The 27,199-nt window shown below is 35.3% G+C and overlaps 2 protein-coding genes across 3 annotated transcripts in view; both read left to right on the top strand.

Moving 5' to 3' along the window:
• The first annotated feature begins 1,226 nt into the window (after nt 1-1,226).
• On the top strand, nt 1,227-15,586 carry LOC136269624 (cadherin EGF LAG seven-pass G-type receptor 2-like). 2 transcript variants are annotated; one of them, XM_066077200.1, is made up of 17 exons: nt 1,227-1,632; nt 2,024-2,095; nt 4,706-4,879; nt 5,448-5,529; nt 5,618-5,796; nt 5,895-6,077; nt 6,221-6,366; nt 6,449-6,629; nt 7,158-7,319; nt 10,669-10,809; nt 11,660-11,782; nt 12,244-12,420; nt 13,752-13,942; nt 14,031-14,376; nt 14,512-14,920; nt 15,018-15,055; nt 15,413-15,586. In XM_066077200.1, exons 1-17 carry the CDS (start codon nt 1,539-1,541, stop codon nt 15,478-15,480), a joined length of 2,766 nt encoding a protein of 921 aa, XP_065933272.1. In that variant the 5' UTR covers nt 1,227-1,538; the 3' UTR covers nt 15,481-15,586. The 2 variants fall into 2 exon arrangements, with proteins under 2 accessions (XP_065933272.1, XP_065933273.1); XM_066077201.1 differs by having other exon boundaries at nt 1,230-1,632; nt 6,251-6,366.
• A 5,658-nt stretch (nt 15,587-21,244) lies between these two features.
• Nucleotides 21,245-27,199, top strand: part of LOC105330984 (cadherin EGF LAG seven-pass G-type receptor 2) — a 49,372-nt gene continuing 43,417 nt past the window's right edge. Inside the window, exons 1-7 of the mRNA XM_066077198.1 lie at nt 21,245-21,415; nt 22,640-22,721; nt 22,813-22,991; nt 23,158-23,340; nt 23,814-23,929; nt 24,040-24,220; nt 24,332-24,493. Of these exons, the coding sequence (XP_065933270.1) occupies nt 21,256-21,415; nt 22,640-22,721; nt 22,813-22,991; nt 23,158-23,340; nt 23,814-23,929; nt 24,040-24,220; nt 24,332-24,493 (1,063 nt within the window). The 5' untranslated portion in view covers nt 21,245-21,255. The remainder of the gene's footprint in view (nt 21,416-22,639; nt 22,722-22,812; nt 22,992-23,157; nt 23,341-23,813; nt 23,930-24,039; nt 24,221-24,331; nt 24,494-27,199) is intronic.

The following is a 27,199-nucleotide window of genomic DNA, read 5'->3' as shown; positions in this document are numbered from 1 at the left end:
GTTCATAATAGGTGCTATGAAACGTGTTTAATAGATTGTTTGTATAAAATAAATTCTAGCATAAAAAAATCAGATTTATTTCCGGACGTTCATCAGGCAATGAAAAATGGTGTCAATGACACGGCCATGGCCTGAGCAAAGTGTTTACTATATAAAGGAAGGAATCTACATGAATATGATTCTTGTTTCACTCAAGCAAAAAAAAAATGTAAAGATTGTAAGCGATTGGCACTTTTGCCAAACTCATTCAATGACAGCTATACAGAAGTTTTATATGGATGTACTCAGTGAAATCACAACTCGGCTCCTTACAAAAGAGTGTCCCTCTTTAAGGACAACGTTTTTCAATAGGTATATTCAGTCGAAATAAAAGTAAGATGTTTGCAGATGCAATTCTGAATAAATATATAGCCCATGTTTCTCAAGAAATCAGACCAAAGTTTGCGCTTAGGAAATGATTCCCATAAACTTTCCTGCTATTTAACAATTTTGCTATATAATCTTTCAATCAAAAGTGATTTCATATCTACTTTAAGAACGACGCATAAAGTCTTTGTTCCGCATCCAGTTTATTCAAAAACAGACTGAGCAAGTACTAGTGCTCGCTTTAATCATTTGTTTGAAAATTGATCTCAGCGCATGAAACGTTTTAAACGAAAACGAAATATTTGATTCCAGCGATCGGTAGGAAAACAAATTGAGATCTATTATGAGAAAAAATTAAAAACCAGTGTAAAAGATTTAGGAGAAAGAAAGAAAAGACGAATGGTCGCATATTTGATTTACTATGTTTGGTAAAGCAAACTTTTTTGGGGGTGGTTGTGGTTATGAACATTCATTTTTACATCTCCGAGTAAAAATAGTCCTTCGACGAAACAAAGAATCCAAAAATCGGCAAATCTTAGGAACAATTAATTAATTCAAACTAGCACAATAAAATTAGTGAAAGAAAACTACATTTACTACCAGGCTTGCCCCAACTAACTTATTGTGAAACAAATTCGAACCTTTAGGACTCAAACAACCGTGAGTTTTCACATGGTTGTAAAGAAAGGGGATTAATTTAAGTGTAGCACACAGACTAAAAAACAGTAGTTTGCTAAAACATTTTTAATACACTGTATAGTGCCAGTAAAATTGAGTAAACACTTCGGAGCCCGAAGATTATAATGCAATGCATGCGCTTATATTTCTAGATCTGTTCAATCTGTATGCAATGAATTGAGACAGTTTTTGGCCTATTTTTGTCAACTGAAAAAAAATCCAACCAATGCTCGGAAGTTAGAATGTTAACAATGTTATGAATGGTGAGCATTTCAGATGAAAGCAAACACAGACGAATGAAGTCCGACTTGTGATGAAAAGAGGACTGACAATGCATTCTGTAACCTATTCGCCACGGCAAATACAACCAGGCATGGAACCGTCGACTATTTGTGGCGCTTACTCCTCTATGTGATGACTTATAGAAAGTGATGTCATGTGAATTAAGAAAAAAACTGGATATACAGTGTATATAATTCTGTTGTACCCGATAAATGGTACATTGTTTTCTTCTACGTTTCCGGGGACTGACGATGTATAAAACAACTTTTATTGTTCTTATTCTTACATGGAATATCAATGAAATAGGTATATTTTAGTTACTTCATTAAATGTTTTTGTTAACGGCGAAAAAATGTGATATATTCATACTTCTATATGATTATTAAAACAGAGGTGTTCAGAAACATTTAATTCTCGTACTTTTCAGTAAACCAAAAATAATTCAAATATATTATCCATTCCATTTTTTTCTCTACATTTCAAATCTCGTTGAAGCAAAATACATTCTTCAATATATCATAAAACTAAGTAAGTTTCCCCCTTTGTTACAAGATATCAATAAGTAGGAAAAAATTATAACAGATATTGTGTAACACGTTTATTTATATTTTATAAAATATTTATCATATTGTATAACATTTTATTCATATTAATATAAAGTTTTTACCATAAGCTGACAATTGTGATTTTTTGTCAGTGGGCCAGTGTGTAGCTGGAACCAACAATGCCGGAAAAACCCCCACCGTGGACACGACAGACGCCGGCACAGGTCAGTGATTGGTCAATGATACACAATAAATAACATGTTAAAATTTCTGACGATTGTGAACTGACGATCACAATGTGATGCAAACGTATTTATTGGCTGTTTTTGCAATTTTATATTACAATGGAATTTACTTCCCCCTTTACTAGGTCTAGGCAACCCCCGTTTTTGGAGGTAAAATTTGTTCCTCTAAAATTGGAGGATATATGCTTGCATGTGCTCTGAACAAACCCGGTTTTGCTCTTTTTCAGTTTAGCGCAGGTTTAGGGCTGACCGATTGACTGTAATGAAATAAATATTTGTTATTCTACACATGTACCATATAGATCTAAATTTTGATCTCACGACGCAGTCTATATTTCGAAAAGTTTATTACTAGTAATTTACTACATGTAAAAGAACAAGTTCGATAATTCTCAGGAAAAGGACCGACACAAACGCAAAATATTGCTGGGTTTGCGATGAAAAAATAACGATTTTTTTTAAATTGAGATTAAGAAAGGGGGGATAAGATAGCGCTAATGCCCATTTGGTTTAGTCGTGAAATACAATTTCAAATTTATTTTTTTTTCAAATTAAATCTGATTGATAATGTTTAAAATCAAGTTTGCAAAACGCACAAATTCTAACTATATTCAGTTTTAAATATTTTAACAAACAATAAGAAAAAAATAAAATGCCTTAATTTTAGGTGTTATCTAACCCACAACGTAAAAAACTTTGCATTACAAGGTTACAAAATATGTGGTGCTCTAACCGATGAATCAATTCAATCACAACAAAGAGCGCTGTATAAATGCTATATACGACTTGGCCACGAATTTACGGACGTATTATTTCATTAATTTAATTCAAACATATTTAATTGAGTAATCAAATGGATTGTGTAACAGGCAAAGCTTTTGCAACCCCTCTCCACAATACAAAGTCAAGTATAGTGGTGTTATTATTTCATTTGTTGGGATATAAACTGATATCTATGAAGTATAGTGGGTAATCTTTCCACATTTGTTAATTGAAATCGGTTTTTTTTCCATTTGACCTTATTCAGACTATGAGAAAAATATAGAGCACAGATCCATTCTATAAAAGAAAACGCATTGAAGTTCAAAAAATGACACTATTTGCAGGTTTTGATGCGCATACGCCAGTTTAAATAAACACATCCCAAGTATTGAACATATTTAAGGATCACAAATCGATGGTATGATAAATATACATTGTTTTGAATGAATTTTAATAAAAAAAAAATCAGATTGATTGATAATTCAATTTTTCAGTATCTTATCCGTAATTATATAGGCAATTTACACGCCTTATTCACCAATTTCCGTTGTAAGCACGTGCTAACAGTGCTTCAATGTAGAGCTCTACACTACTGTCATCATAGAAAGAGTTCATATCATTGATACACGATAAATATAACGTTTAAAGTTCATTATGCCACACCAACATACGTTCTTGTTCGTCGGACATCCAGTGAAAAAAGGTACGAGCGGGCGAGTGATAAAGTAATAAAATTATTATTTAATATAAATTGTACAGAAAAATACACAGAATTTCCTGGATGAGGGAAATAAATAATAACTCTATTTGAATAGTTTTATTTAAAACGAGCGCACGGGGTGCGACGAACACGAAATTATAATGGTGTGGCTTTAATTAAGGCACATAAAATATCTCATTTCAAAAGTTTTAATCATTGAAACATGATAAATATTTCGTTCAATAATTTGAACATATATATACATGTATTACGAATTGATACACAGTGCATTATGCTTAAGTTTTAATCATTGATACACGAAAAATACATCAGTGTTATGCTGACATCAAAATGTTGAAATTGACATTAGATATACCTTAATGTAGCATTACAAACAACCAAAATTGAAAAATAAAACTTTAAAAATTTCAGCTTAAATCGTGATCATTTAAATGCTTGTTTTTGGATATCTATGTAAATACATGTACATGTCCCTTTAATTATAAACAAAAAATTAGCAAGCACTGTTAAAGGGGCATGGTCACGATTTTGGTAAAAAATTATTATTCAGTTTTTATGTTTACAATGCTTTAGTAAGGCATTTTTAATAGGCAACCAACATTTTTGACCAAAATCGTGACCATGTCCCTTTAAAAGTTGTCAATAAAATATCTAACTGTGCTTCGTTTCAATAATTATATAAAACGCGTCTTTTGATTTGTCTGGACAGTTGGAAATCCTTTAATAAAAGTTTAGAATTTCAGTATATAATAAGAATATCGCATGAAATGTATTGATCACCAATACACAATTGAATGCAATATCAAAGGTTTTCATTTTCAGTTTTCATCATTGATATGATAAGAGTTTTTGTCATTTTTACGTTTTATTAATGATGTCTTAAACACTACTTAGACTATGCACAAATTAAGATTCATCATTATTTTGGTTTCAGTAAAGTATTGTACACAAAATATACATCTGTAGCTTATAAACAATACTGACTGTCTAAAATGTTTTGCAATACTCAGTACGTGTATGTGAGACTGACCGTGGATTTCCGAGGATTAATTTGATACGGTAAGCAAACAAACTGATTTGCTATGTCGTTTTCTTTTCTATTTTAGCGAGGACGTTCATCTTTAATTCCATTGATAACGACTACCAGATTGACTGCTGTGGCTTCGTTGCCTCCTGGGAGTTCTATGTGGGAACCGCCACGGGAACGTTGTATGCTCAGGTGTGGCGACTGTCTGGGACAGACTGGGAACTGGTGGGCCAGAACGCAATCACAGTCACCAGTACGTTAACATGTGTGGTACAAGTTTGTAGCAAAAGTATATAGTATGTAATTAATTTTGGCACAACAGTGTCACTAGTATGCAATCAATTGTAACACAGAAGTGTCACTAAATAGTTTGTAATTAATTGTAAGACTTAAAAAAAAAAATATAGAAGTAACCAATTGTTATACAAACCTCAAATCACTAGTATGGTAGAAGTAGATCTTGTTTTTATGACTTAATCGCTGATCATATTTGATAACGCTACATGTGAAATGTCTTATAAACGTTTTCAAAAAGATAAAAAAAAACCTTAAAATTAAGCAGATGAGAAGTTCTTTAATTTTTGCATCATTTTGCAAATTGTACGTATATGTTTTTGAGCAAATCTGTTAAAATAGTCTGTTGATCTGTTAGAATATATAGTTTTAACAAATCGATGAAAGTTCGAGTTTTTGAAAAAATAAATACGTCCTGGCAGAGCGAAGACCTTAGTAATAATAATAATAATAATAATAATCATAATCATGATCACTCAGTATCTAATGATAACATTTTTTTCATTTGTTTTGTGGTTTACTTTCAGCGGGAGACCAAAATGCACTTAAAACCGAGCCAATTGATGCCTCACAACAAATTCCTGTCAAAATAGGCGATTTTATTGGATTGTAAGATTATATTTTAAATAAATATTGTAAAAACGGGTCCCAATTTTACATTAACCCCAAAACTGACTCTGAGATGTGCCTGTTTCAGTAAGTCGACTGCCGCCACTATACCGATGTACCACCGGACCAACATGGGGACAGGGAGCGACAATGAGAACATCCAATTCTCAGACTCGGCCATCACTACTCCCGGATCCACCGACACATCATTCATACAATACGGTGTCACTAACATTGAGTTTAGCTTGAAGGCCAACCTAGCACCGGGTAGGCGCCGTTTAATGTCACTGCTCTCTGTCATAATTCTTATGGCTTTTGAAAAAAAAACGTTTATTAAAATGACGCCTTTTGTGTTTGTTTCCTAGGTAACGTACCTACATTCGGGGCATCACCAACGAGCAGCTCCGTGACAGACGACACCGCCGTGGGGACCCCGATTGCCACGGTAACCGCTACAGACGCCGACACCCTGGATACACTAACCACCCAATGGACGGCGACCTCGCCCGCCGGTAACTCAGGAGTGTTCAACTACGACAGTGTTACAGGTAACGGGGGGGGGGGGGGGGAGGGGGGCTTTTCACAGTTTTGAGGCATTATCAACTTGATAACACCTTATAAACGTTATCGGTGAAACTATTTTGTTTATAAAATCATATTATCAAATCAAGTCTTAAACAATTATTTAAAGGTGCTTTAACGACCACTCAATTATTTAAAGGTGCTTTAACGACCACAAACCAACTTCCTATTGGAACAACAGATTTGACCTTCACCTCAACAGACAACTGTGGGAATACCGTCACACACGTTTATTCTCTTACCGTAACAAACTACGTAAGTACTCTTGTCAACCATTGGCCATTTCCAAAAATATACTTATTAATAAGATAAAGTATTATTTGTTTTATATCTACAGCCTCCCGTTTTCCAAAACCTCCCCGATACAACGTCTATCAGCGAAGACATTGCAGTAGAGACTCAGCTTAAAGTCCTGACGGTTACTGACGCCTCATTGGCTGACACAGTCACGTGTTTGGTCAACAACATCAACCCCACGACCACAGACCTCTATCTCCGATATGCCCCTGGAACATCTGGTAATAACGATTATGATGGTTCTTATAAAAACACTCGTCACTATCGTTATCATGATTATACGTCAATTGCCTTAAGACTTACAGGCAAAACAACCACCATAAAGATAAAGACATTATATACATAGTGCCTGTTTGGGAGGGTAACTGTTGAAATTGACACCCCGAGAAAACCATTGTCAACCGACGCGAAGCGGATGTTGACAATGGTTTTCGAGGGGTGTCAATTTCAACTGTTACCCTTCCAAACAGGCACTATTTATTTTATTATATTGAATGTCTTAATTTAAGAGAAAATTTTAATGCTTTTATATAAAAATGCAGTGGATTCTATGGCGAACCGTACGCGCATAATATTCGCGCATGTAACAATTCGTTGTGTTACCCGTTGCCAAGTGCGTTGCTAACGCTGAGGGTAATAGAACGGATTACCAACTGCGTCTAAATCAGTCAGATTTCAGTATTTAACATGAAAGTATAATCATATACACTGTTGCAGTAAAACTGTAAATATTTTTTCTCTCCTGACAGATTATGCCGTTTATTTGAAAGGAGACAATTCTTTGAACTACGACACACAGCGCCAGTATGTTATAACGATCGACTGCACAGACACCAAAGTAACTGTTCAGGAAACCTACACAGTGTACGTTCTGAGGAACCAGCAGCCGACAATAACTAATCTACCCGCCGGTAAGTTAACCAACAGCATTCGATAACTATTCTATCCATCGGCAAGGTAACCATCAACTGGTAAGTTAACAATCAGCCGACGATAACTACATGTAATCTACCCTCCGGTAAGTTAACTGACAGTCAGTAATAACTAATCTACCCGGCGGTAAGTTAACAATCAGCCGACGATAACTAATCTACCCACCGGTAAGTTAACTGACAGCCAGTAATAACTAATCTACCCTCCGGTAAGTTAACTGACAGCCAATAATAGAGAGGTTAAGCATTTGAACGTGTACGTGTACGAGTACGTGTAATTAGGGGAATCCCCTAGTTATATGTGTATTACGTCATAATTTTTGCACACCGCGTAAATCTACAAGTTGTACAAAACGTGTAGAATCAAAAGTACACGGAGGTGAAAACTTGTAGCATTTTTAAATAAAAATATGGACTTTGTGTTTATCAAGCATTGTTTTAATTAAAGCAGACGATAAATTGAGGACGACTGTGGATTTGGTTTCATCAAATTCATAGAATTATTTAATAAACAGTGAGAGTAAACTGAACATGTTGAAAATATTAAATCTAATGATTTTACACGTTCGCTTACACGTACAGATTATTTAACATACCATAAAGTTTGGTACGTGTACGTGTAAACATACTTGTAGCTCCAGACGTACCCGTAGACGTACATGTTCAAATGCTTAACCTCTCTAATAACTAATCTACCCGGCGGTAAGTTAACAATCAGCCGACGATAACTAATCTACCCACCGGTAAGTTAACTGACAGCCAGTAATAACTAATCTACCCGCATGTAAGTTAACTGACAGCCAGTAATAACTAATCTACCCGCCGGTAAGTTAACTGACAGCCGACGATAACTAATCTACCCACCGGTAAGTTAACCGACAGCCAGTAATAACTAATCTACCCGACGGTAAGTTAACTGACAGCCAGTAATAACTAATCTACCCGCCGGTAAGTTAACTGACAGCCGACGATAACTAATCTACCCACCGGTAAGTTAACCGACAGCCAGTAATAACTAATCTACCCGCCGGTAAGTTAACTGACAGCCAGTAATAACTTATCTACCCGCCGGTAAGTTAACCGACAGCATTCGATAACTAATCTACCCACCGGTAAGTTAACCGACAGCCAGTAATAACTAATCTACCCGCCGGTAAGTTAACTGACAGCCAGTAATAACTAATCTACCCGCCGGTAAGTTAACTGACAGCCGACGATAACTAATCTACCCACCGGTAAGTTAACCGACAGCCAGTAATAACTAATCTACCCGCCGGTAAGTTAACTGACAGCCAGTAATAACTTATCTACCCGCCGGTAAGTTAACCAACAGCATTCGATAACTAGTCTACCCACCGGTAAGTTAACCAACAGCCAGTAATAACTAATCTACCCGCCGGTAAGTTAACTGACAGCCAGTAATAACTAATCTACCCGGCGGTAAGTTAATAATCAGCCGACGATAACTAATCTACCCACCGGTAAGTTAACTGACAGCCAGTAATAACTAATCTACCCGCCGGTAAGTTAACTGACAGCCAGTAATAACTAATCTACCCGCCGGTAAGTTAACTGACAGCCGACGATAACTAATCTACCCACTCTCTTTCTCTCTCTCATGATTTTAATGTCGGCAAAGCGTCAGAGAGCGACTATAAACAAAAATATGTCTGTCTACACTCTGTCCCGAGTTTTTGCTTCCACCACTTTTTGCTTGATATTTCGATAATCATAAATACCTTTGTGCTCAAACTACGTTCATCCACTAAATGTCCAGATTATCTGTTTTGAAACGCCCCCTCGACCGCTTCAGGTTTCAATACACATCCCAAAATAGAAAGTCTACGGAGATTTTGTATTGCATCAGCCATTAATGAGCCCGGATGATAACGTTGAAAAATTGCGCGAGGTATCCCGAGTACTTCCGAATGGAGAAAAGATGTAAACATTTCCCATTATAAATCTCCGTAAGATATTTGTTTTCGTTCCTGTGAACTTTTATGAGTGAAAAATGATAATTATTCAATGAAGATATCTTGAATACATTCCCTTTCATCGATTTTAACCGTATTTATTTCACAGGTATGTGTATTTTTAATAAAAATCATCAAAAATTGATGGAAGCAATAACTTGGGACAGACTATAGTAGAAAAAAATTCAACAGTTGCTGCCTTGAATTTTGCAATAAGCGTTATAAATTCAATCCCCATTTCTTCAATACGCAGCAAAGTAGTTCATGGAAATTCATGCGCATTGTATGTGTCCAATTGCAAAGTCTTGTTTTTAAAACACTTAATTAATAAGAAAACTAAAAATGATAGACAATTCTCTAAAAAAAAACCCCAAAAACAAAAAACAACCCACTTTTGACAAAACGTGGCTCTTTGTATAACTATTTGTTATAGCGGAAGCTTTTACTTTGACGCTGTTCGGTTTTTTGTTTACTTTTGAAGTTGTGCTATTTATTGATTAGAATAGGGTACCGTCCTATAATAATCAAATCTCATAAGACAGCAATGGTCAATCCCGCTAGTCCTACTATAGGACTACTACGACTGCCATGCGCATCGACCCCCCCCCCCCTCCTCAAACATTCAGAATTACTTGTAGATACTACAATATACATGAATGCTGTCTATATTATCAAGTCATTTAGGACACCTTTTATAATCAAAGTACTGAAGTACTGAAAGCCGGGCTCTTTTGGTGTCTTTATGCATATTGTGTAGTAAAGACTGAAAATCACTCTCTCTCTCTCTCTCTCTCGCTTTAATGTCGGCAAAGCATCAGAGAGCAACCAAATTTTGTAAGCGGCTATAAACAAAAATATGTCTGTCTAGTAGAACAGTTGCTGCCTTGAATTTTGCAACAAGCATTATATATGTTCAATCCCCACTCCTCAACCCGCAGCAAAGTAGTTCATGAAAATTCATGCGCATTGTATGTGTCCAAAATGCAGTCTTGTTTAAAAAAAACCCGTTATTAATAAGAAATTAAAAAAGATAGACAATTCTCTCGAAATTAAAAAAAAAGAAACAAAATGCCAAAACATTAGACAAAAAGTGGCTCTTTGTAAAACTATTTGGTAAAGCAGAAGCTTTTTACTTTGACGCTGTTTGGTTTTTTGTTTACTTTTGAAGTTGTGCTATTTATAGTAACATTGGCGATTTGCCTGCCTACAGTCAGGACTCTGCTTTCTGCAGAGCCCGGCTAAAAATCAGATCAGTTATCCAAGGAGGAACAAAAATGAAGTAAATGTATAGTGAAATAATAACTTTTATTTAAGTTTTAAAATTTCATACCTACAATGTTGTTTCTTGTTTTTAGGTTCCAACTCCATAGAAATTGCTGGATCCACCACACCAATTGGTACCAACATATTCACCGTGACCTCGACTGACCCGGAAAATGACCAGCTTCATTACAATATGACCTGTATTCCAGCATGTCCTTTTAAGATATACGACTGTAGGTGTATAACCACAAAGACTTTCTAATTAATCAATTAAACGTCTATTTATGCACATGGAATATGTTACAATAACAACACCAAGACTTCTTTGTGCAAGATTAAATGCAAATACCGTTAGCCAATAAACAGTTACTGCTCATGAACAATATTTGTCAGAGCACAAACTCGATTTTGTTCTTAATAATAATAATGTACATATTTAAAAGTATGAAAAAATTGTTGTTCTAGAACATTATATTTATTAATTTGTTTTATGTAATAGTAATATTTCCTTGGTCATAGGTAAATCTTTATGGAAAGACAAACGATATCCTTGGATATTCATGGCAGTTTTGAAAAAAAAAAGATTGATACTGATCTTCCTAAAACACTTAAAGCAATGTAAACGGTGTTTTTATGGAATTTTATTTTGCTACAAAACATGTTAACGTTATAATGATAAATCTGCATATAACTTAAACCTTTCTGATAAACAATATTAAAACGAATCATTTATATAATTTCCCTAATATATATTGCAAACAATTGTTGTTGGACGACAATGATGTATTCTGCTTTAATCATGACTTTTAAATAGCTTTTTCCTCCAAAAACGATTTTATAAACTGTAGTCTTTTTTGTCAATAAGTTTGAAATGACTTTTTCACAAGCAAAATGTTTGACTTGAAAATTACAGCTCATATTGCTTTCAAAATATATCAGAAATAACATTTTATTAAGTAATGTTTGAATTTTTTTAACATGATTTAGGAAACTTTAAGTGTTTGAAAAACGGAAAAGTAAATAGTTAGTTCCTAGGCATCCGTACACTATCATATTATGTAGAAATGCATCTGTGTTTTTCAGCCGGGAACATACAGGTGGACAGCAGTTTGGCTGGTCTGACGTCAACAGCGTACGACCTGTTTGTCTACGTCTATGACGGCAGCACGCTAGTCGGGCCCAGGAGTCTGACCGTCAAAATATCAGGTATTCATCACTGGATCATAACATTGAAACTATTAAATGTAATTGCATTTGGCTAACGTTGCTAAACTAATATTCATTTCAAAAACTAAAACAATATGTTGATTGTTACTATTAACCATCATACCCATCGGTTCAATTGCATGTGTACAAGAGTGTCTGATATTCGCTCAACTATTGGCACCTTATCACTAGCTCGTGGGTATACCCTATCGCTTTTATTGGTAGAGGTTGGTTTGTAAACTAAAGATCTGAGAGTTCGACCGAGCCTTGTTTTGGTCATCCTCACAAGTTCAAGGGGCCTGAGTCCTCTCCAGGCAGTGGGACCAATCTTTGGCCCGCAAAATCTGAATTAAGTTTGTCAGGTGTCCCACGGCCACGAGTGGACTCGGGACTCCAGACATTGTAAAGATGTGTTTTGGTCAACCCAATGCTTGTGTCACGTTATATGTTGTTTTTTTAAGATATCAACACGGCTCCAAACATCACAAACCTACCCTCGGGGATAGTCGTGCCAGAAAACAGTGCCCCCTCCACCACATTGTACACCCTGGAGAAGACGGACGTCAACAGTCTGGACACGCACACGTGGACCTACTCCATCAGCTCGGGGGGCTCCGTCTACTTCGCCGTGGATAGCTGTATGTATTTTATCTATTTACTTCAAAATCATTGAAGGATAGCCAATATCTGAAACAAACAACATGTGGTTTTTTTATAAATCATTTGCAAGTCACTCTTCATCTTTTCCTATTTAGTTCACTTGGATCACCGGTGTCCGTCGTCTATAAATTGTACACGTTTTGACTTCTTCTCTAGAACCACTGGGACATTTAACCGAACTTGGTACAAGCATCCTTAATATCATCTTCGCTAGCCATGGGTTTTCGGTCCACTTTGCTCCCCATATGGGGAGCAAAGTGGACCGAAAACCCTTTGCTAGCGAAGATGCCTTAATATGCAAAGGGAATTCTTAATTGTTAAGTAAAGTGTCTTGCCTCTTTTTTTTGAACGGGGAGATCATCACGAAACAGTGAAAAAAGGCGTTTGTCTCAAAAATCTTTTTAATGTTCACGACACCAGAGGAATAAATTGAATTCTTAAAACCATTTGGCCAGAAAAGCTGAAACTTGCGTGTAAGCATCCTTAGGTAGTGTAGATTCTAGGTCAAGGTCAGATGGTGTTTTTCATAGGAATAATTAGTGAAAAATCTTTGAAAATCTTCATCTAAAAATCTGAAAGATCAAAAGAGGTTCAAGAATTAAAGGATTCTAATGTTTAACACCGGAATGTGTGAAGAAAAATTAAAGGGCTTGCCATGTGATGCAAAGTTTGCCTTTTGATTAGATGTGTCCTTTCCATTTCCATTTCGTTTCTCTATATGTTGTACAGTTGGTATATGGTTGTTCTCTGCAAGATATAATTTTGTGATTTTGATTGCCCACAATATCTAAAGGATATTTCTCTTACATCTGTTTATAATTGATAGCAGTTGTTTCAATTGGCCTCTGTACAGCAATGCTAAATTCATGTTGCTAGTATCAACTTGCTACTACATGTTAATTTTCTGGGTTTTGTCCATAATGTTATATGCCTGGAATGCCATTCTTTTCGAATCATGTCCTATTGAGTGTAAGCATTAGCAAATTTTGATTTTACCTCACTGTCAGTGCTCCCAAGAAGTTAAATAAAACTTTCACGACATGTAAACGATGTTATATAATTTGAAGTATGGTGTATTATTAATTGCCATCTTCTTTCATAACTTCTGACTTTTTTGTTAATTCGAAACCCTACTTTTGCTGCAGAATTAATATGGGTTTTTTCATGCATTTGAGACATCAGCGTAAAATAAGAGATCCAAATTATCAACATCAGCAAAATCTATGTCATCAAGCTACTTCATAAGATTCTACTTTTTCTCTACCTTTGTTAGTACTCAGTAATGAGCATTGTTTGAATTTAAAACCAGCTGGTATTGTGAAGACAACTTCCACTCCAATCAATTACGAGACCATCACCCCCAAGACATTCTACGTGACGGCCTATGTATCTGACGGGCAGGCGTCGGCGAGCGGGACGCTCACTATTGACGTGTCTAATGTAAACGAGGCGCCATCTTTCTCAAAGACGACGTACTCCGTCACCGGAAACGAGGGAGCGGTAAGTATTCTTTGTCCAGGACAAGCTACTATTCCGTACTTTGGGATGAGGTAAAAATACATTTATTTCACCATCGCTTTATTTCTAGGCTGGGGCCACTATCGGGACGCCGGCGTTTGTCGTCACCGATCCGGAAGGAGACACCGTAACGTATTCACTGGCCTGCCCAGAATTCACACTGACTTCCGGGGTTTTGACGTTCACCAGTGACTACGATGTTGACGCAGGCCTCGCTACCACTGTATCCTGTGGTGTGACGGTGTCCGACGGAAGTCTGACCGACACGGCTACTCTCGTGGTCAACATAAACAACATCAACGATAACACCCCAACCTTCTTCAGAAGCACCTACTCGTTTTACGTCACTCACGACTCCACTGTTGGTACAGTCATAGCTGATATTCCGGCGACAGATGGGGATATAGGCACTTTTGGTAATAATTAGTATTGTTTTTATTTGGGCAAGTTGTACTTAAAAACGTTCACTTGAATAAATATAATTTAAAATAATTTACAAAATTAAGAAAAAATGTCGAGATTTGTAAATTTTTCTTACTGTTACACAATAGGTGAGATTACGTATTCCATCGACCAGACTTCAACCGGGGGAACATACTTCAGAATGAACTCTGACGGGGGTTTGTACGTGGCGTCAGATTTATCCACTTTCAGTGCTGGGACCACAAAAGACATCATTATAACCGCCACTGATGGCGGCGGCCTAACGGACACCACCACAGTTACCATAGTGATCCCAGGCGTCACCACTACCACCGTCTCCACAACCACCGACAGGTACATGACTTTTTTCGAGGACACTCGGAATGTGGCGTGGTTTGTGGCGTGTATGGCTCTCCTCGTGGGACTTTTAATACTGATCTCGGTCTTTATTGTTCGATATGGAGACTTCTCTTGGATGAAAAGATTGTGTGATGAAATATCCAGAAAGTGCAAAAGGAAGCGCCGATTTAAAATAAGGTTTGTAACAGTGGCCAAATTGATTAAGCAAATTCTATATCGAGAATATCATTTTAAAGTCATATACTGTTTTAATCGTTGATTATATGAATTTCAGAAGAGAACCAACAGAAATATCTTACGTAGAACCATCACGTAAGTTCTTTTGCTTAGTATAAAACCTTAAAAAACTATCGTAAAAGGTACATGTACTTATCCATGAACAACCTCCAAAAATTTTCATGCATATAAAACCCCCCACCGTAATTAACGTTCTTTATATATTCATCAGAGATATTTAATAAACGAACTGATAACTTAGGTATATTAAATGTATGGTACATAAATTAATGATAATAATCTTTCTTTTTGGGGTCTGTAAAATCCTGGTACTGGTATTCTTTTATTATCAAGTCTGCTCGATTCAGAATCTTAATCCTACAGTATATCTATCGTAAATAAATTGTGATTTATGACGTCACCCTGACCAATAAAACTTCTGTTTCTTTTCAGGTGTGCGTACACCGGCGTCGTTAACTACCTGGGATGCATGGAAATCGAACGATCACACCTTTAATTGACCAGAAATCGAATATTGAAACCTTATTGATTTGTTATTGTTTACGTATTGTTATGAAGAATATGAATGTACAAAGATTTGTATAATAAATGTTTAGTTTTTTTATTGCATGAATTTTGAATATTTCTTTCCAACGTTTTTTAAATCACACGACTGTGAATTACATGTTTCCTAAAAACACATCAAAATACCAATAAAAAACCCCAAAACACCAACCACACATCTCAAATTAAACTAATTACGGCTGAATATGATTATAATGATGACCCAAATGAATTTTATGATAATCTACTAAGCGTATTGAAAGAAATCCCCAAACCAAACAACAACAAAAACCAAAGCGGCAACAAACGTGGTCGTTCGAACTGATGGTTTTTTTCTGAGTTAGTTGATTAAATCATCTGTATCAATTTTACCGACGGTTGTATCAATTTTTTTTAACCCTCAAACCAACAATGCACACCAAAAGAAATTGTTGGGGTGTCAAAGAGGCAACAACCCATTACCAAGTTGTTGGGTTGCATTAAATGTTTTGATACTCGAACTAGCAATACACACAGAATCGTTAAGGTGGGAAGGGGGGGGGGGTTTAAAGAAGAAGGAACAACCCTGGGTACCAAGTTGGTTGTACATGTTATGTACCTTTAGTGACCAGATCATGATTACAACATCTGTTTTTGGCATACGTAAAGGAAAGAACCTGCATGGATATTGCCGGACTTTACTAAAAAAAGATGGCTGTAAAAATAAATTTCCATTATCTCTTCCACAGCCTGTCAGAAATGGCCGAAAAACAAGAATGCTATCATTTTGTCAAGAGTGTTATCCTTTGCGAATAACATTTCTCAGTTCACAAATGTATTTCTGAACCGATGAATTAGACTTTTTCTGAAATCAGAGCATAGTTGGCGCTTTGAATAAGATCTCATAACTTACAATGTCTTTAATTAGTGATTTTACATTTGATGTTCAAGAAAAGTCTAAATTAAACTCTAAAATTCGGCATCTCCAAAACAGCAAGTATAAAAAAATAGCCTGTCCCTTTCATAGCCGTGACTTTCAAAGGAATGATCTCAACTCAAGAAAAGTTTTCAATGTATTCTCCATGTCATCTCAATGAGAGCCTAGATCTTTGTATACTCACAAAACCAACTGCAAGCTATATATTTACATTAGATTTCTTCAAAAATTTGCAAATATCAAGGCAGTGTTTGTCTTTCTGTATTACAGTTGCAAAAAAGAATGAAAGAAAAGAATACACTTGCTCCGTATTTGATAAAGACAAAATTAATACATGTATTAATATCTTGTTACACAAATATTTCATTTACACTTTTTAACGCTCTTTTATTCATAACTTTTCTAAGCTTAAGTGCAAATCTATTCACGACATAATGAAAGTAAAGGTTAAGCAGATACTGGTATTGGTTGTAAATTTGAGCGTGTCCATAAATATAAAAGCGTCATCCTCGACAGGTTCTAATATGAATATATATTCTAGTATGTTTTTTGATAGTTGAGCCAAATATACAAGAGGGACAACAAGCAGACACACTTACTTATACACTGTATGTTATAAATTTCAAATCTGCGTTTTGAAAACTGGATCATATGAATTCTAACTAGTCATTAATGTATCATTCATAATGGCAAATGTTCTTATGCTATCTTTTCTATCTTTTTAAAAATATTTGGATCCGCAAACAAGCAATGTTCACAGGATCGGGAGTTGGTGTCAAGAAGTGGCAACAACCCTCGATACCAAGTTGGTTGTATCAAATGTTTGGATCATCACACACTTGTTAAAGGGGGGGGGGGGGGGGGGGCAAGAAGAGGCAACATCTCCGGACACTAAGCTGGTTGTATTGTACCTTTATAAATTAATTATTTAATTATCTTGAAAGAGTGCCCTGATCATAATTACAGCTTCCTGTTTTTGTATTGGTACAGGAAGGAACCGAACTGGATATTGTCGGACTTTACTTAAAAAATGATTGCCAAACTGAAATGTAGCTGGCACATTTTCCATTATCTATTCAACGCCTGGCTGAAGAACCGGATTGCAATCATACAATTATATTACGATTTGAAAGATTGTAACCCTCTGCGGAAAAAAATTTCTCAGTTCATTATTGCATTTTTTAACTGACGAATTACGCTTCTCCTGGAATCAGACTATAACTAGCTCTTAGGAAATAGATATCATAACTTAAAATATACAACTCCCAGTTCACAAATGCATTTTTTTATCTGATGAATTACGCTTCTCCAGAAATCAGACCATAACTAACTCTTTGTCCGGCGCCCGTTTGTCAGTGTGTTAAGTTTTTATATTAGTAAATAAGAAATACTAGGTGAACACTTAGAACTTTGGTTCTGTGTGTGTGTGTGTGTGTGTGTGTGTGTAAAGCGCTGATTAGAATCAACAATACTAGGCATCTTAAAATACAAGCTATATAAAGTTACTTTCTGAAAGTACTGAACAGTAAGATGTTTTCTTTGGTCTGTCATACGGGTAAGGGGTATCAAACATAGCAGAAAAATTGTACAAAATAACTCGCGTTAGGAGTTATTGGACATTTATTTCTGCAAAGATCTTTACCTTTATACATGTTATAGCCATTACAAAATACAACAGAAAGTTATTCATTGTTCGTATCCACATATATCTTTAAAATTGATTTCAAGTATTCACATCAAGTTAGTGAAAATACGTATCGTATCGTAATTGTCGATTAGATATTATATAGTAAGAATAATTATTTTCTTTCAACAGGAAAACTTAACTAAATACGACCTTTTAATGACAACAAGTATATGAAACACAATACAGTCTCTTTAAAAACTACTAAAATACTCAATGCATGTTAATGTACTGTCATTTTCATGCAATAAATATAATCATTATAATGATTGTTAATTTTTCCGTTTTTATAAACAAATCAACAACAATCTGGGCTATACCTGTGTCGTGTGTTTTATAGCCTTTTTCCTCCAGTACCATCTCGTGACTTTAGCTTCATTTTTTCCTTTCAACATTGAAAATATCTGTCCCCTGACAATTTGTTAAAAATCATTGAAAGTTCGGTCCAATTTAAGCAAGCCTATAAACCACAAAGATATTTACATGCATATAATTCCAGCATAGTCATTACATTTGGTAGCTATTGGTCATTATTCCATACAATCCGAGTTGCTTTCCTATTAGCAAATGTAAAAAAAATAATTGTATAAAAATGATACCACAAGTCTGGCAAAAGTAAACAATGCATATATAATGAAATTCGATTAGAAATAACCATTGACGAACAGAAATTGAATTATAAGGCCTTTTTACAAGTGTAAAGTGAACAACAGATAAATATTCATAAACCATATTTCTAAATAATTTAATAATTGAAAATTGCGGTTTTTATTGCTTTAAAATCCTTAGATAATATTGAATAAACAGACAGTACAACTTCTAGACTGTTAAGTCTATTGGGACAGGTGAATCCGTTCACAAAAAAAATATATATACAAACAAACCCCGCCTCGACTTATATAAAAACCCTTTTAATTTATGTCCATTCCAATCATATCAGCTTGATAAATACATGTATTATTTAATACCAAAGGAAGACACTAAACTGATTATAGATACTAACAAACGTCTTTTTACTTTTGCAGTACACCATCAATTTTAGCAATTTTTATGAACAAATGATGTCATCACAGGATTATATTGAAATATGAAAGTCATGCACTTTTATAATATGTCTATTTGCAATGAATTCGGGACAAAATTGAAATTCTTGAAAAGCCATTTATTTATTACATTTTGTCAACAGTGTTGTAGAATGTTGAATGGTGAACCTCTCAAAAGAAAAAAAACCGTACACAGCTGGATGGCAATAGTATTTTTTTTAAGGAAAAAAAACATCGAAGCATTACAATAATTTCTGTTTGCCTCTCTGGGGATACGTGGAAATGAATTTTCGAACATCGACTATTTTAACTATTTCGCTTACCCGTATTAGCTAGTATAAGTAGTGGTGTTGAAGTAATGCTTGACTAGATTTAAAGTATTGCTACTTACAGGATTCAATTTCTGTGGAATGATGATGTATAAAACCACAGTTACTTTGGTTCTTGTTCTGACATGGAGTGTCAAAGAAATAGGTAAACTTCACATATGACTTTAGAATGGAAGGGTTTGTTCGTACAGTGATAATGAACGTGCTCTGATCCATCATAATATACAACTATAAGATTTCTTGAAGTTGAAAGAGAACAGAAAAAAGGGAGAGAGGATGAATAAAGAAAAAAGTTGAGATATTTGAAAATTGCTCTATTTAAAAAAAATAGCGCGTACATTTCTAAAGCAATATGACATTATTCGAGGATGTTATTTTTTTTATAATGAAGTAAGTTATTTGAATTATGCAAGTAACTTTAAACTCTACATTTATGCATTCACGAAGTATATATCCCAATATTTCTTAAGAAATCAATTTTTATTTATATAGCTTTTTACAGGATAAAAAAAAAATCAAATTTAGAAAAAAGTTATACATGTACTTTTTTGCTTAAAGTCAAAACATACATTTATTTAAAAAGATTATATAAATGATTTTCCGTCAACAATATTATTTAAAAAAAAAGAAATTGATTACGTCGCTAAATTTCACGGCATTTTTGTCTACTCTCAAAACTATTAAATGTTCTTCATATTTAACAGTAGGGCACTTAAAATGCAATTCCCATCACCTTTTTCACTGAATACGTAATTGTTTATATTGTTTTGCATATGGTTGTAAAAAAATCGTGTTGGTGCAAGCATACATATTTCTTTGAAAATGATATAAAATATCCAATTTTTGCTTTGATACAACTTTTTCTTGGATTGTCGATTTTTCCCTTGGTTCTTTCGTTCTTGTAGTTGGTCAATGTGTCGCAGGAATCAGCAATGCCGGAAAAACCCCTTTTGTGGATAGAACAGACAGTGGAACAGGTTGGTGATCGATTATTGATATAATTGGACTTAACTTACTTTTTCATTTTCTCATAACAAGCAGCTAGTTAAAACAATTGCCTTTAATTAGGGTTTAAGCTGAAAAAATTGACCTTTTTGTTATAATGAAAAACAAGTGACATTTGAAATGACGTAATGGTAATTAATTAGGTCAATGATCAATGTTACAGTGTTTTTTTTGTTTATTTTTTTAGAAAATATATGTTTAAAAAAAGATTTTGGTGATATATAACATGAAGATTCAGTAAATTTTGTTATAAATATTTTTCTGAAGATTCTGAACTGCACATATATACATAAATAGATGTACATATGTATTTCCCCCCAATTTTTCCCATATTAATCAAAATATCATAAGAAAAATATATACACATAAAAATGCATACATATACACACATATTCATATTCTCTGACAATGAGACTGCTTTTTATGATAAATCAAGAGAAAAAAGATGGTGGATGAGTGGTGGGGTGAATTTACATGTACATAGAATTTTAGTATTTATTTTCAAATATAAAAATTTATCAAACAGTGAAAATACCTGAATCTGGTGAGGACCAGTTAATACTTTTGTTTAATCTTTTTTTGTAACCTTAATTCCCCCCCCCCCCCCATATTAAATATAAATCCTCGAATCGGTTTCACTGGAATCTCTATCATCTCAAAACGACCGTCTAAAGTTGTGAAAGTGTACTTTTAAGCTGTCATACTAAGACGACTACTTAAACATGTCTTTTTCTATTTCAGCAAGGACATTTATCATGTCTTCTACAGACAACAACTATAGGGTCAACTGCTGTGGCTTTGTTTCTTCTTGGACGTTTTATGTGGGAGCCAGCACAGGGACATTGTATGCTCAGATCTGGCGACCGTCGGGGACAGATTGGCAGCTGGTGAACCAGAACGCAATTACAGTCACCAGTATGTTAATACAACGATAGTGTAATCAATTGTCACAAAACAATGCAAAATAACATGAAAGATGCAGTGTTACAAAATAATTTAATTATCAATGGTAACACCACAGTGTAAAAAGACTAGTAAAATGTTAAAGAGGCATCGTCACAATTTTGGTCAAATTCTTTATTTCTGTTTTTATTATTTACAGTGCTTTAGAAATGCTGCCCCAATGATCAAATGCAATTAGATAGTCAGTCGTTGAGTTATAAACAAGATACAGGGCTCACATTTCTTTGACTTGTAAACAAGGCTCGTGCCCTATTTTTATAGGTTTAATATACAGTAAAAATCTTTTTCAAACTGATTTGTCTACATTCTTATTCATTTTAAGCATAAATAAACTGTTCCTAACTTTTAAAACATTTTGCAATAGCGAATATATCATTCAATGTAACATTGTATGTAATAATTTGTAATATATTTTATCCCATAAAAATGACCAACGAATATTAAAACCCCCAAAATTAATGATATCACAGGTAAAAATATTTAATAATCAGTGATCAACTGTTACTTAGGTGTTAAGAAAACAAAAATTAATGACGATTTTTGTTTTTTCTTTCGTTATATTTATCTACAAATTGTTGGCATTTTTAAAACAGATTGTTTGCAATAAAAGCAACTTCAATGTGAAAACATGCAGTTTACTGTAAAATTTCAACATTTACTAAGTGAAAAATATAAAAAAGCAAGTTATATTAAATGAATTAAAATTGTCAAATGACTAATATATCAAATGAATGACAATTCAATTAAGGTACCATGCTACATCAACACTTATAATTTTGAAGACACTACGTCACAAGAAGGCGATATTGTTTAATTGTTTGGTTCATCATATGTCAGAGGTATAAGTATTTGAATGTGAATTACGAGTTCGAATCCACCTGGGGCCTTTGTTTTCATTTAGTGAAGCAAAGCTTTGAAATCATGATTTTTTCTCATCAAAAACTGCTTCTCTCGCCTACTTTACCTGTATACCTCTTAAGCATTACTGTATGCCATCTATCAAAATGAAACAATTCTTGCTGATTTGATTTTTTTTTTCAAGGTGTTGTGAGTCTTTTTTAATATTAAAGATATAAAACGTCATCAGCAATTAAGATGAATGTGATAAAACGATGTTATTATTTGCTTATTAAGATTGTTTTGTATCATACAATGTATATTTGAGATGTTTTATAGCGGCGGATCAAAACGCAGAGAAAACAGAACCAATTCCTGCCGACCAGCAAATTCCAGTACGTCCAGGAGACTTTGTCGGATTGTAAGATCGGTTATCTTAGCACTGTATAATGTTCCCTTTTCTACTGCAAAAAAATAACATTTCAGTCTAACACACCTTGTTTTTGTCCCAGTAAGTCCACTGCAGCCACAATACCAATGTATCGCAAGACTAACTGGGGTTGGGGTAGTGGCGACGAGAACGTAATATATTCGGAATCGGCCACCACCAGCCCCATGGCTACCGACTCCTCCTTTATAGCTTACACTGACAACAACATAGAGTTCAGCATCGAGGCCAGACTATCACCGGGTTAGCAGCACGCAATATTGTCATACTTTTTTCTGTTTATGTTTAGCAGTATAATATATGGCAAAATATGTAGCGAATGAGTGCGATGAAACAGCCATGATAATTTAAAAGTGTGTAAAACCATTGGTGATATTTTTTTAAAAGTTAATTTGTATATGTTTTCAAGGTAACGTACCTACATTCGGTGCATCACCCACGAGCAGGTCCGTGACAGACGACACCGCCGTGGGGACCCTGATTGCCATGGTAACCGCTACAGACGCCGACACCCTGGATACACTAACCACCCAATGGACGGCGACCAACCCCGCCGGTAGTTCAGCAGTGTTCAACTACGATACTGTCACAGGTAACACAAGCATTGTTATATAAAAGGACTATAAAGCAAATGGCCGTGAGGCGTCATTTTCATTATGATATCAACGCATGTCCACTAAAATGCCATATAAGTCAATTTTTCTTTTTTCCCAAATAATTCATCAGTCTGAAAAGTCGTGAAAAAGTAAATTATGGTTAGATTCAGAAAGGTTTTTGGTTGATTAACGCATATATATTTGTGACATGTAATAAAAAGTAAAAGAATACACATTGTAGGGAAATTCGATATTTTGCAAAGCATATTGATATTTTTGAGCTTTGATATGTATCACATTTGTATTTTTCAGATGCAAAAATAAAAATCTTGAATTGGATTGTCAGAGAGACATTGTAAACAGAGAAGATACTGTCTAATAACTCGACTAAGGTCGAAAGCTACTTCGATAATGTATGCATTTTAATTTTTTCCATATTTGACAATTTTTCACCGGTATTTTTTAACAGGTGCTCTTACAACAACAAACCAACTCCCTGTCGGAACAACACAACTGACCTTCACCTCTACAGACAACTGTGGAAACACAGATACACATGTGTACTCATTGACTGTTACAAATTATGTGAGAATAGAATCATTTTCCTTTCGTTAATAATATATAAGGTTTTATATACAAGTAACGACATTTTATTTAAGATTTATCTGATGATTAAAAATATTCCTTCTTGACAGCCTCCCGTTTTTCAAAACCTTCCCGATACAACGTCTATCAGTGAAGACATTGCTGTAGAGACTCAGTTAAAAGTCCTGACGGTTACTGACGCCTCATTGGCTGACACAGTCACGTGTTCTATCAACAACATTGACCCAACGACCACTGATCTATATCTACGATATGCTTCCGGAACAGCAGGTAAAGAAACGGTAATTGAAGATACAATCTGTTTCAATTAATGAACAACCATAACACATAGATAAAAATATTTGGTAAAAGACCAAAGTAATATGTTTCATCATCTGGCAGATTATGCAGTTTATTTGAGAGCTGACAACGATCTAGACTACGACACACAGCGCCAGTATGTTATTACAATCGACTGCACAGACACCAAAGTAACTGTCCAGGAAACATACACAGTGTACATTCTAAGGAATCAGCAGCCGACAATAACTAATCTACCCGCCGGTAAGTTAACAATCAGCCAACAATAACTAATCTAACCGCCGTTAAGTTAACATTCAGCCGACGATAACTAATCTACCCGCCGGTAAGTTAACATTCAGCTGACAATAACTAATATACCCGCCGGTAAGTTAACATTCAGCCGACAATAACTAATCTACCCATGGGAAGTTAACATTCAACCGACAATAACAAATCTACCCACGGGAAGTTTACATTCAGCCGACAATAACTTATTTACCCACGGGAAGTTAACATTCAGCTGAAAATAACTAATCTACTCACGGTAAGTTTACATTCAGCCGACAATAACTAATTTACCCGCCGGTAAGTTAACAATCAGCCGACAATAACTACTCTACCCACGGTAAGTTAACATTCACCCGACAATAACTAATCAACCAACGGTAAGTTAACATTCAGCCGACAATAACTAATTTACCCACGGAAAGTTAACATTCAGCCGACAATAACTAATTTACCTGCCAGTAAATTAACAATCACCGGACAATAACTAATCTACCCAAGGGGAGATAACATTCAGCCGACAATAACTAATTTACCCGCCAGTAAGTAAACATTAAGCCGACAATTACTAATCTACCCACGGTAAGTAAACATTCAGCCGACAATAACTAATGTACCCGTCAGTAAGTTAACAATCACCCGACAATAACTAATGTACCCGTCAGTAAGTTAACAATCACCCGACAATAACTAATCTACCCGTCAGTAAGTTAACAATCACCCGACAATAACTAATCTACCCGTCAGTAAGTTAACAATCACCCGACAATAACTAATCTACCCGTCAGTAAGTTAACAATCAGCCGACAATAACTAATCAACCCACGGTTAGTTAACATTCAGCCGACAATAACTTATCTACCCGCCGGTAAGTTAACAATCAGCCAACAATAACTAATCTAACCGCCGTTAAGTTAACATTCAGCCGACAATAACTAATCTAACCGCCGTTAAGTTAACATTCAGCCAACAATAACTAATCTAACCGCCGTTAAGTTAACATTCAGCCAACAATAACTAATCTACCCGCCGGTAAGTTAACATTCATCCGACAATAACTAATATACCCGCCGGTAAGTTAACATTCATCCGACAATAACTAATATACCCGCCGGTAAGTTAACATTCACCCGACAATAACTAATCTACCCATGGGAAGTTAACATTCAACCGACAATAACTAATCTACCCACGGGAAGTTAACATTCAGCCGACAATAACTTATTTACCCACGGGAAGTTAACATTCAGCTGAAAATAACTAATCTGCTCATGGTAAGTTTACATTCAGCCGACAATAACTAATTTACCCGCCGGTAAGTTAACAATCAGCCGACAATAACTACTCTACCCACGGTAAGTTAACATTCACCCGACAATAACTAATCTACCCGCGGAAAGTTAACATTCAGCCAACAATAACTAATCTACCCGCCAGTAAGTTAACATTCAGCCGACAATAACTAATCTACCCACGGGAAGTTAACATTCAGCCGACAATAACTAATCTACCCACGGGAAGTTTACAATCAGCCGACAATAACTAATCTACCCGCCAGTAAGTTAACAATCACCCGACAATAACTATTAACCTGTCAGTAAGTTAACATTCAGTCGACAATAACTAATCAACCCACGGTAAGTTAACATTCAGCTGACAATAACTAATCTACTCACGGTAGGTTTACATTCAGCCGACAATAACTAATCTACCCGCCGGTAAGTTAACATTCAGCCGACAATAACTAATCTACCCACGGTAAGTTAACATTCAGCCGACAATAAGTAATCTACCAACGGGAAGTTAACATTCAGCCAACAATAACCTTTTTACCAACCAGTAAGTTAACAATCACTCGGCAATAACTAATATACCTGTCAGTAAGTTTACAATCAGCCAACAATAACTAATCTACTCACGGTAAGTTAACGTTCAGCCAACGTTACCTAATCTACCCGCCGTGAAGTTAACAATCACATCAATCAGCCGACAATTACTAATCTACCCGCGGTAAGTTAACATTCAGCCAACAATAACTAATCTACCCGCCAGTAAGTTAACATTCAGCCGACAATAACTAATCTTCCCGCCAGTAAGTTAACAATCACAAGGCAATAACTAATCAACCCACGGGAAGTTAACATTCAGCCGAAAATAACTAATTTACCCGCCAGTAAGTAAACGATCAGCCGACAATAACTAATCTACCCACGGTAATTTAACATTCAGCCGACAATAACTAATCTACTAACGTTAAGTTAACGTTCAGCCGACATTAACTAATCTACCTGCCGTGAAGTTAACATTTAGCTGACAATAACTAATCTACCCGCCAGTAAGTTCACAATCAGCCGACAATAACTAATTTACCCACAGGAAGTTAACATTCAGCCGACAATAACAAATCTACACACAGGAAATTAACATTCAGCCGACAATAACTAATCTACACACGGGAAGTTAACATTCAGCCGACAATAACTAATTTACCCACCAGTAATACAATCAGCCGACAATAACTAATTTGCCCACAGGAAGTTAACATTCAGCCCACAATAACTAATCAACCCACGGTAAGTTAACATTCAGCCGACAATAACTAATCTACCCACGGAAAGTTAGCATTCAGCCGAAAATAACTAATTTACCCGGCAGTAAGTTAACAATCACCCGACAATAATT

Source organism: Magallana gigas, chromosome 2 (genome assembly GCF_963853765.1).
Source record: "Magallana gigas chromosome 2, xbMagGiga1.1, whole genome shotgun sequence".
In the NCBI taxonomy this organism is placed as follows: domain Eukaryota; kingdom Metazoa; phylum Mollusca; class Bivalvia; order Ostreida; family Ostreidae; genus Magallana; species Magallana gigas.
This window is presented reverse-complemented; position numbering and strand designations above follow the sequence as displayed.

Coding starts and splice junctions, on each gene's coding strand:
- LOC136269624 (XM_066077200.1), top strand. CDS start 1,539: ATGGTACATTGTTTTCTTCTACGTTTCCGGGGACTGACGATGTATAAA. Junction 5,530..5,617: donor ATAGGCGATTTTATTGGATT/GTAAGATTATAT, acceptor TGCCTGTTTCAG/TAAGTCGACTGCCGCCACTA. Junction 12,421..13,751: donor CTACTTCGCCGTGGATAGCT/GTATGTATTTTA, acceptor ATTTAAAACCAG/CTGGTATTGTGAAGACAACT.